Below are 11,675 nucleotides of genomic sequence, written 5' to 3' on the forward strand. Positions count from 1 at the left end.
TGAATCAATGATAGAATTTGCAGAAATTCTAAGAAAAATAATGAAGTATACAAAGATTGAAAGACCAGAAAACAAAATAAAAAGAAAAAGGGCGAAAAAAATTAAAAAGTAAAATAAAGGAGTATAAAAGGGAGTTAAATAACCTTCAGTTCGAAATTAATAACCTTATAATAAAAAGGATAAAAATAAGAACAAATATAAACAAATTGGAGCTAAACTTAAAAAATTTATAAATGCCTGTAAAACCATATTATGACTTAAAAGAATTAAAGCTGTTGAAAGAAAAAATAGAGAATGAAGTTGAAAAATTAAAAAGATATTTAGAAACAACAGAAAGTGTAGAAATAAAAAAAGTTTTTGAGGATTTGAAAAATTATATTAAAGAAAAAGACAAACAGATAAAAGATTTTATATACAATAATCCATGCAAAAAAGAATATAAACTAAAACAAGATTGAAAAAACTATAAAAATGAAATCAGAATTAGTAATAGTAGAAATGATCAATACTTTTGATTATAAAATTGCAAATTATAAAATACCACCAACCAAATCTATACAAATTATAAATTTATTCGAAGCTAAATATGAAGAGTTAATAGAAATTTTAAAAAAGAAATTACATTTTAAAATTGGTATCAGAGCCAAGTTAACGATTAAGGGTAACACTTTTTCTTTAAGCAACACTTTTAGTGATACACTTTTAAATCAATAAACAACCAAATAAAAACAAAAATCTGTAAATCTGTACCAAAACACATCTGTACACTAGATGGACCCTAAAAAATTACATTATTGAGTGACTCGTTCTTTTTAAATACATGAATAAACAGATTACTATTCATCATCTTGTCAAAAGTTTGCTCTTCATATTATGGTCAGGCAAATGATGATGCCAAGGGAAGTGCTTCAGTGCACTCCAGGGGTTGTAAAGGTCTTGTTATCATTTTCACTCTACCATCCTTTTTCAATCTGATGGACAAGGCTCTTGTAACCAAATGATACTCATATATCTAAATCACAGCAATACATAATCAGCTTTTCATATGATGACGATGAATGTAAAACTTCCAACAGATCATGCAAACTCTTGAATTTTGAGATGATATCTTCAACCTAAGCAAAAAAACGAAAGAAAGAAAATTTTCTTAAAAAGAAATTATTTTAGGAAATGTTATGCCAAACACCACCTTTGAAACTGAAACTTCTTCCCACATCTCTGAAATAAGATCACAATTTATTAACATTTTGTGATTAGGGGCATGGGAGAAGCCCATTTCCAGCAGCACCCTACTATTCCCCTCATGCCCTCAGAATTATCTACCAACTTTCAGCAAACAATTCTGCATAATATATAAATTGAATAATGCATATACTATATAACTGGATTTAAGAAGATATGATCACTTCCAGGGATTTATATCTGCTCAGACACTTATTAAGGTACATATCCGTCCACTGTTCAACTAGCATGTGTACCACTTCTTTTTGCCAAAATCAGTAAAAGTGGGCGAAAACGGTTTTAAATAATTTTGGATGCACATCGGTCATTTTATAGATATGGAAAATGGAAAAGTTTGTTTGTCCCAGGTAAAATATACGCAAACTTACCGACCAACTAGATTTATATAACATCCACAGTGACTCAAGTCTCAATTATCTTGAAAACGTAAAAGTTAAAACATAGGTCAAGGACTTCCGTTTCAGACATGTTGAGAGATTGGAAAACTATGCTTTCTAGATAAATCGTTTTTTTGCTTTGCTTTTCGAAAGGGATCTCTTATCACGCAATCTTGTCTTTCCCTTTCCTCATCTTAATGAAATTTTCTAAAAAAAAGGAAGAGGGAAAAGAGAAGGCAGCAAAATATAGATATGCTGACGAGCCTCCTGACATCACACAGCATCAAGGACGTTACCAGAAGCATTCATGAGAAGTTCCTTACCGATAAATTTGGAATGCTAACAGCATAATCAGCAATGAAGCCTGAAATATCATCTTCATCAAAATCTGCATTACATAAAAAATGAATAACTCTAATTACTTATAAAAGACCACCATTAAGGACAACTTTGTAGGGTAAAACACAACTCCCTAGATAAACAAAAGTAAAGAACCAGAACTCAACAAATTCAACATCAACTCATTCTTTCCGCTTGGAAATAGATTTCTAATGTCTTAATTTATTTTGGCTCAAACCCTACTTGGTGTTTAGAATTTAACTCATAATTGGAATTGAACTTCTGAACCCAAATACTTGAAATGCCTATTAGAAATGGCGTGCCTTTCTAAATGTTTGGAGTTGGTGCTCTAAAAACATGCTTCCTTTGGTCAATCCATCAATCTAGTTGCCTACATGGATAATATTGCCATTACATGTAATGATTATAAAGGAATCTATAACAAATGGAAGCAAAAGAGATAGAAATAAACAATAGAACTAGAAGAGCTGGGGTAGGAATGAATTAGTGTGAAATCACCCCTTCCCCAGTTAGAATTAGACTAGAAATGCAGGAAATTATAGAGCAGAAAAACACTATGGTAGTGTTAGATAGACTCCCATGCTCCACTTCCAATTCTGTCTTAGTTCCTACCTTCTCATTATCCCTTTTTCCTCTATAGAACGAGAATCTCTCTCTCATCCCTAACAGAATTGGCCCAGGATCACACACCCATCCGCTAACTCTTGCACATGGCCTAATTAGTTACACAGGTGGTTCCCCACCATTTGCTCTTTTATGTCTCCTATTCATGCTAGTAAAGGAGGAATTCTATTGGCCCCCTGTTGCTGCCTCAATAGAATCTTCTTTCTTGCTCCCACCCTTCTCAGAGTATGTATTAGAATCATACAACAGGAATAGGTGCAAAATTTTTCTCGGGATTGAAGTAGCTCAATCAAAAACCAAAGTTATCATCTCTCGAAGAAATATGTTCTTGATATTTTGGACAAAATTGGGAGGTCGGTGACACTCTTGAATCTTGTGGACCCAAATATTAAGCTTCAACCAGATCATAGAGATTTAGACGAATGAATTTATCAAAAGATTTGTTTTATGCATTACATGTGTAAGAACCGAGCTTAATTAACTGTTTAATTAAGTAATTAATTGCCCCAAAGTAGGTTCCGAATAGTTAGAGTGAGAATTTGAGGATCTAAATATGATTTTTGGACTCAGTAGGTCTTTCTGAGTCAGAAAATATATTTTCTACAAAAAACCGTGAAAAACCGCGAATCGACAGTCGAAACGGTTGAACCGGTTCAAGTCTGCCCGATGCTGTGCGAGAAAGGGTGGAAACAGTAAAAAACCTTAGAAAAATATTAGAAGTCGAAAACCGAGCATTAATTTTAAAGGTTTTGCCCGAAGTTGGGTCAAATGGGCTAAAAACGCTAACGGGTTGGACCGGGCCCAAGTTGGACCCAAGCCCAACATATATAAGGGCTCATTAATGAACCCATTCAGCATTCCACCTTCATTAAACACACACACACCAGAAAATTGAGAGAAGAGGGAGAAGGGAGAAGAGACACTATTCACACATCACTTCATTCCGCGATATCTCGAGCTACGGTACTCCGATTTGCGTGCCGTCAGCGGCTACGCGAAGCTCTCGCCGAACCCATTAATTCTATCTAAGTTTTGTGGTAAGTTTCTCGAAATTCTTCTTCCCTTCTGCTGCCCTAAGATTTCGAGTTTGATAAGTGATGATCTTGAGAAAACCTTGTGTTTTGGTTGTTTAGGTGCTACTCCTTAGTGACGACATGTTGGGTTCTTGCCCAAATTTCAGTGGATGAGGTAAGATTCTCATGAACCCTGGTAAGAATGACTAATTTTGAGTATTAGGTTTTGATTTATGTGATATATGTGGTATTAGTTTGGATATTTGAGCTTGTTGGTGATTGTTGGTGCTTGTTGGAGGTTCTTGGTGGTTTAGATTGTGATTGAAGGCTTGCTTGTGCTCGTTTTGGGGTTGAGAACATATTGGAAATCGGCCAAGGTATGGTTTCGGTTTCCTCTATGTAGTATATAATATTCATGGAAACTTAGACTAGTGACCCATAGGATAGGTTTGAATTAAAATGGTTGTTGAGTTGTTGAATGATAATATGTGACGATTTATGATGGATTGATGATTTTTGAGTTTGTTCATGATGATGGATAATGTTATGATGAGGATGAATGATTATGTGTTGAGAAGTGATTTGTGTTGATATATGTAATATTGAATGTTGATGATTTGGTAATGTGGTTGGAAAAGTTGAATGGGGATTGATTGTGGTATTGCACTTTTGATGTTGATGGATGAGAGTAGTGAATTGAGATGGAAAGATTGTATAAATGATGAATTGTAACCCAAGAGGGTAAATTGTGCTGTAAATGGAAGTTTTGTATTGATCTAGTTGGATGTGGCTTGTGAATTTGATAAATTTGGGTACATGTGGAAGTTGGGTAAAAAGGAATTTTTTTTGTGAACTTTGTCTGATCATAACTTTTGCCTCGGTTTTTAAAATTGGTTGAAATTTGTTTAGAATTAAAGTCCATTGAAAACGCTTTAAATCGACATAAAGTTTGTAAAATTTGAATTTTTGTAGAGGAAGTTCTGATCATTCTGATATTTGCGCACGCACACCTCTGCGAAAATTTTAACCTGTGCGTATGCACACGCAGAGGCAGGCAATCTGTTCTCAACGCTAGCACAGCTGGTGCGCGCACATACGAATGATGATTTGCAACCTGTACGTACGCACAGCCCTGTGCGCACGCACACGTTAGGAAGGCCAGTTTGTTGAGGACGCTAGCACAGCTTGTGCGAGCGAACAGGTATTATGAATTTTGGTACCTGTGCATACGCACACCTCTATGCGTACGCACACTTTTTAAAACTTTCCTGGGCGTGCGCACGCACACCCCTGTGCGTACGCACACGTCCTGTTTCTCAAATTTAACTTTGTTTTCAACTATTTCACCTTCCCAACAAGATTGTAAGCTTCTATAACACTATTTTAAGACGTTTAGGCTTAATTTTGAGTATGAGAACATGGGTAATAACCTAAGGATTTTAGTTGATGATTTTTATGAAAAATTAGAAAACGGAGGATTAGGTTTCTGATGCACTGAGAATGGTTTAATGGTATGTGATGAATGGTTGATGTATGAGATTAGAATTGAAGAATTGTCGAGTTCGAAATGAAAATGTGAATTGACAGTAGTTGAAATGAGTCGAGGATTCGGAATGAAAATGTGAACTGACAGTGGTTGAGATGAGTCGAGGACTCGAATGTGTGACGAGGAATCGCTGATGTATTGAAAATGTTTTCTGAAAAACCACTGAACTACTATTTTATATTGAGATTATGATACGCTATGCGCCCGGCAACGACAGCGGTTGGATCCCGCCTGTCGAGGTAGTGGTGGCGGCGTAAGGACGGTGGTTAAATCTCGCTTACGTTGAGATGTGAGGTCTGAGGCAAGAGTATCCCGCTCGCATTCCTTCGGATCAATAGAGCGTGCAAGTGCAAAACCCTGGATAGTGATCCAAGCACTATATCTCGGGAGTTCCCATATGATAATTCCGAAGGGCAACATTTCCATGGAGATGTGTCGGGTTGGCAGTTGAACCGACAATGTGATATCACAGCCAGTAGGACAGGCATTCATCATGTGCATTTTCTAACTGTTTGTTTGTTTTGCCGACTTGTAATCGTATGCCTAATTAAACAACATGCCTATTTGCTTACTTGACTACTTGCTTTATATGCTTCTACTTGTGTATTACTTGCATTGTATATAATTGTGATTTCTACTGGGATTGAGGAGGTTCGGAAGGCGGTGGCGATGGGATCGAATGGAAAATAGGTTGGTGAAGACTGTGGGACAGCAGTGTTTGGTTAGAATAGAAATCTCCTAAGATAGAATACCCTGATTATTTATGATAAGGTTTGCATACATATATGGTTTATTGTTTTAGTATGCTTTAAGTTTGAATCTTGTGATGGATATGAAGTCTAAGATTGCCTTTGACGTCCCGGGGTCTTATATCCTACATCACTGAGCACTGTTACCATACTGAAAACCTCCGGTTCTCATACCATATTTCTGTTGTGTTTTTCAGATGCAGGTCGCAACCCACCTCGGTGAGTTGCTTGGATGGTGACAGAAGCGGAGGATCCGGATACCTTTTGGAGTCTTTTGTTTACTTTGTTTATACATCTCTCATTTTGTATTTTGTTTTAGCCTAAAGGCATGTATTGAGAGAACGAAACTTGTATAAGCTGTTTTTGCTGTCTGGTTTCTATATTGTTTGTATATATGACTAGCCGACTTAAATTTCGAGAGCGGTGGCTAGATTATTATAATATTATACTCCTTATCTTTTGTTATATCACCTCTGTTTCTTGTGCGTTAAGATAGTAGCTTCGTTAGTATGTTTGCGCTTTTCAAATCTTGTTTTTGAGCTATATTATTCATCGGACTTCTAGATTATACTATTCCTTCTATATATATTATATGTATGAGCTTAGAACTGTTGTAATCTCTGATTAACCTTTGCTTTACGACGCGAGTTAAAGCTTAGACTAATTAGGGTGTTACAACATGTATAAGCAGAACGTCTTTCAGACAGACAACAAAAGCAGAAAAAAGAACAGGTTATTAACGAAGTGGAGTTTTCAGATTCTATAAATGTCTGAGAGGGGAAACCCTCTAAAAAATCATGAGTTTTACACCAAATAGAGGCCAAATATCCAATTCTGCCCAAACTTTCTTATCCATGTGTTTGCTATCTAATATAGTTATGCCCCAACCAAATACACCAATTAGCGGCATAGATAGCACACTACTGCAAAGATTTGGCTTCCTTCCTCCTCCCAAAACCAACTTACCTAGTCAACTAGAACTGCTCCAAAGATCTAGAACACCCAACACATAAATCTATAGAATTAGCCATAAAACAAATATTCAACTGATTCTAAACTAGCACTGTACATAATCCTCATGGGAAATAGTCTTTAATGTCTTCAAACCCACAATGCATCATTAGTGTTAATCTGTTAAGCACAACTGCCCAAATAACTGATTTAATCTTTTAGGAGCTTTGGACTTCCAATGGACATATCAAGGCAAAAAAGAATTTAGTTGAAAGAATGGGCTAGGAAATTGAAAGTAAGATTTAGCAGAACATATTCTATCAGACTGTTAAATACCTACTCCTTAGGGAAACCAAACATTAAGAGCTAGCTGTTAAGGGGGAAGAGCTAATCTCCTAAATACGACATCAAGCATCCCATACTACCCAATATGGGACTTTGGGCACCCCATAATACCCAAGTACCTAACACAGACACAAGAGACAAAGACTTATTTCCTAGACAAGGAGACAGGATGACAAAGTTAAAGAGACCCAAGACTAGGTGAATTCCTAAACATGATAAAAACTCTGGATTGAAAAGTTGTGGATAGAAGATATCTCTAAGGATGTGGAAAAGGCTAACTAAATGAGAAGTCTCCCTACATAGAAAAGGATTTTGAATCTGTCTCTACACAGATGCAAATGAATGTAAAGAAGTGCCAAAGGTTAACTCTCAAGTTATAATTACATGATGACTACGTGATTAGCATAGTATGATCTATACCCTCAACGTGTTGTATATTTTGTCACTATCAACATAATAACTACTTAAGCAAGTGCAATAGTTGGATTATACTTGATCAGCAGTGGATCCGTGTACTATATATTAGTACAAGAGAATCCAAAACACAAAAAAGGAAAACAAATACATGCATGCATACATACTAACATACACATGTATAAGGACTCCTTTTCAAAACAGAACAATCCTCCTCTTGTATTATTTCAAAGGAGCTTAAATAAGTATAAAGTCAGAGTCATACCTCGTGCTCTCAAATCCAAAAGTAAATTCTTGGCAAGAGATTCCAACTGTAGCCTTCCTAATGATTGAAATACACTTGCTATAGATTTTGCAGATGAAAGCATTGTTATGTCTATATTTTTCAATGCATCTGTAATCTGGGTCTTCAGATCACTTTCACAAAGAGCCAATAAGTAATTTTCTGCAACAAGATTTGATTCCAATTAACGTATGTTAGTGCCACATGTGACAAAAATTCCTTTTACAATGGGACGTCAACATACACAATAAGTGAAATTGCATCAATATGTGTCAGGTTAGGCTTGGCACAATCACTTCTATTATTATGAAGCTAGATGCTAACTATGTCCTGGGAATACAATTTAGCATGAATTTTCAAACCATGTTTCTAATATCTAAGATGTGAACAAAGACTAACTTGTTAATTGCAGTACAATGACAAAGCACACCCATGTCCAACAAAGATAACAAGTTAAAGCAGCATATTTAGTATTTCCATTTCACAATGCATGGCACATGTTCCCAAATCAAATGAAGAAGGATCTCCTGTAAAAAGCATCAGCATAGTCTCTACATTAAAATAAAGCAAATCATGAATGTCCCACATGGTACTGCTAAAAACCTGTGCTGTAGATTCAAATACATGTTACTGTTATCTGAAATAAACTATAAAAAGTTCATGCACGTGAAACATAGATTCACTAACCTCGCATAGCAGAAGTGTCTTGGCCATCTTCTACAGTAATATATTCACAAATATCCCGAATCATTTCTTCATCTTCAACTCTTATCCACAGCAACATTTCATAGTAAGCCAACCGTGAAACTGAACAGGGATTCTCAGCTCTGACCACATCGGAGAAAAGTTGAAACTCTTTAACCATGCCCATGTCTATGACATACCTAAGCAGCGGTTGATACGTTTCCTCTTCTAGCTTATAACCGCACTCCTTCATATTTTCTAAAAGGCGAAAAGCCTTACTCAATTCTTCTATGGCAACATATTCATTATTAGTAGTCCTTGCCTTCTGTATACTCATCTTTATTAATGCATTGAACTCTTTCACATCAGTCTCTCGACCCAGCTGACGAAACACATCAAAGGTCACCCCTGTTCCTAGTTTTTTCACACACATTTTAACTAACCTATCAGAACGATCTTCGAGTTTGAGTTTAAGAATCCATTTGCTTTTTCTCTCATGGGCTACAACATCCTTCCGTCTAAACAAAAGGTCGCCAGCAGACAGATTAGGAGACCACGTGAAATCTATTACTTTTTCCATTTTTGCTTTGCCATAGTCAACTTCTTCGACAACAGGTTCCTCTTTCACGACAACATGTTCCTCTGCCAGAGATGGACCTGCAAAACGAAAAGGGTGCACAGACACACCCCAAAAGATTAGCATCAACCATTTTAAGATGTCTGGAAACATTCCAAAATTGCAGCATAACCAAGTCAAAACTTTTAGTACTCCGCATTTCTCACAGTAAATTTCACAAACACTTACTGTACACTATAGAAGAAACCTCGGAAGACGTATTATCATCATCAGGAGAATCCTCTGCACCTAAAAATTCAAAAGAAAAAAACGTTACTACGAACACAACAGAGGGAACCCAATCATACAGCAACAAAAAAATAAAGCATTTGATCACACACAAAGTTCAGTTATTATTATTATTATTATTATCCTCTTTAGGTGGAAAACAAAAACCCAGCTACTATACTCTATTTATTATTATTATTATTATTATTATTATTATCATTCTGTTTCTCTCCCCTCAATTCCAAGAAGCAAAATCCATTAATGCAACGAAGTTCAAAAGCTACTGAGAAATGAGGAACAACGGTAATGGTGGTTAGGGGTAAAAAAAGTTGAGACATGATTGAGTATTGTTTGCAAATATGGAAAAGTTTTTTTTTTGGTTACCTCGAGAAGAGACACGGTTGAGGTTGATAGAAGAGTGGTTGAACTCAGAAGCATTGTGCTCAGAAATGGAAACGGAAGAGGAAGAGGCAAGTGCCTTGGCTTTCCGTGTTGAGTGAAGGCGAAATAGGGTGCTGAGGGTGCATAGTTTTCTTATGGTGGAGGCGCGCATCTAAGTTCTACAAAAACGACGAAGTGAAGATGACGGTTGGGGGTTTTGCTTCTTCTGTTCTTTCTTTTATGGTTATAGGTTAGCGTGTGGATTTTAGAATGAGTTGGTTTGTTGCGTTGCACTCCGTTCGGATTTCTCAAGTCATGAGGCAAAGATGGGAGTGGATCCTCCGGTGGGAAAAAAAAATAGATGGTGTCTAGTGTTTAATTTTATTATTTATTGTTTTTTTTTATTTAATTTTGGTTCTATTTATATAATTAAAAATAAAAAATTACACTTTATTTTTTTAAAAAATAGAAAAGATCCATTTTCGACAAAAATTGGTTATACAAGTAGCTCTTTGAATGCAATTGAAGAGTGCAACTCAGACCAGCACCAACAAAAGAAGAAAACGAATTTGCTATTATTATTAGGGAAAAAGATAGATAGATCCTAACTTTTAAATTTTTGATAAATACATCTCTAACAAAATTTAAATACAAAAAAGTTCATAACTTTAATAAATGGATGACAATTTAATCTTTCCGTTTATTTGTCTCTCATACACCAAATGAAACTTGTTGACGTGAATGAAACGGTGTCTAGGGATCCGTTATGGTACAACGCTGGAAGCGGAATAAAGTTCGAAGGACAAATAAGTCATTGATGTCATTTTGTAAATAAAGTTTGAAGGACAAATAGGTCCTTGATAATTTAGTTCATTATGCTTCTATTATGTTTCTATTATGAAAATTTAGTTTATAAAATTATGTTTGTATTTTGAAATCTAGTTAACTTGTTATATTCTGCAATTTAGATTATTTGTAGTAAAATTGTAGAAATTGGGCTTATTCTGTTTCTATTTTTTTTTCTTAAATTGCATTAGTTCAGTTTTCTCACATTAGTTAGCATTAGTTAGAATTAGTGCATTTGTGTATTATATTAGAATTTGTTAAATTACATTAGTTCAGTTTTCATCATACCAGTGGCATTAGTTAGCATCAGTTCATTTATGCATCAAGTTAGCATTAGTTCATTTGTGCATCATTCATGTATTAAGTTAGTATTAGTGCATTTGTGTATTATATTAGAACTTGTATTTTTATCCGTAATAACATTACGGGATAATTTTTTTAAATTATAGTTCATTTTGTTCTGACAGTATAAATTATGTATGACACAAAAGATTTATAAAATTAAACTACTTTTACAAAAAAGTCGTAAGTTGACAAAAGTCTTTGACTAAAAAGATCAAGATATCTGTAGATAAAAAATTAAATAATAAGATTTTTAGTTATTATTTTTATATGAAAAAGTCTAATTTTTTATTAATAATTAATTTTAACATTCGTTATCTAAAATTTAAAATAATTTAACGTGTATACTTTTACATTTAAAATATTTTAATTGTAAAAAAATATCGGATGATATATTTTGATTTGTCAAATTACTAATATAAAATATAAATTATATATAGAGTAAAAGTAATAGAGAGAAATAGAAAAATATAGAGAGGTAGATGAGAGAATTTATGAAGGGAGTTTATTAATTTTGAAAAAAAAAATATTTTCTCTCAATTTTAATAAGAGCGTCATGTGACACATTTGAATATTAAATTAGACAGTAATATATGATACATAATATATGTATATTTCAATTAGATAATAATGTATGATATATATAGAAGCATAATGAACTAAATTTCCAAGGA

At 34.6% G+C, this 11,675-nt stretch overlaps 1 protein-coding gene across 2 annotated transcripts; it reads right to left on the reverse strand.

Annotated features, from left to right (window-relative positions):
* Positions 1-648: 648 nt before the first annotated feature.
* Positions 649-10,118, reverse strand: LOC130967937 (pentatricopeptide repeat-containing protein At4g04790, mitochondrial-like). 2 transcript variants are annotated; one of them, XM_057892989.1, is made up of 6 exons: positions 9,817-10,118; positions 9,394-9,453; positions 8,592-9,245; positions 7,887-8,066; positions 1,943-2,007; positions 649-1,012 (listed from the first exon to the last, which is right to left on the reverse strand). In XM_057892989.1, exons 1-6 carry the CDS (start codon positions 9,983-9,985, stop codon positions 878-880), a joined length of 1,263 nt encoding a protein of 420 aa, XP_057748972.1. In that variant the 5' UTR covers positions 9,986-10,118; the 3' UTR covers positions 649-877. The 2 variants fall into 2 exon arrangements, with proteins under 2 accessions (XP_057748972.1, XP_057748974.1); XM_057892991.1 differs by having other exon boundaries at positions 775-1,115.
* Positions 10,119-11,675: the final 1,557 nt, after the last annotated feature.

The sequence above is a fragment of the Arachis stenosperma genome, chromosome 3 (genome assembly GCF_014773155.1).
Source record: "Arachis stenosperma cultivar V10309 chromosome 3, arast.V10309.gnm1.PFL2, whole genome shotgun sequence".
Taxonomy (NCBI): Eukaryota; Viridiplantae; Streptophyta; class Magnoliopsida; order Fabales; family Fabaceae; genus Arachis; species Arachis stenosperma.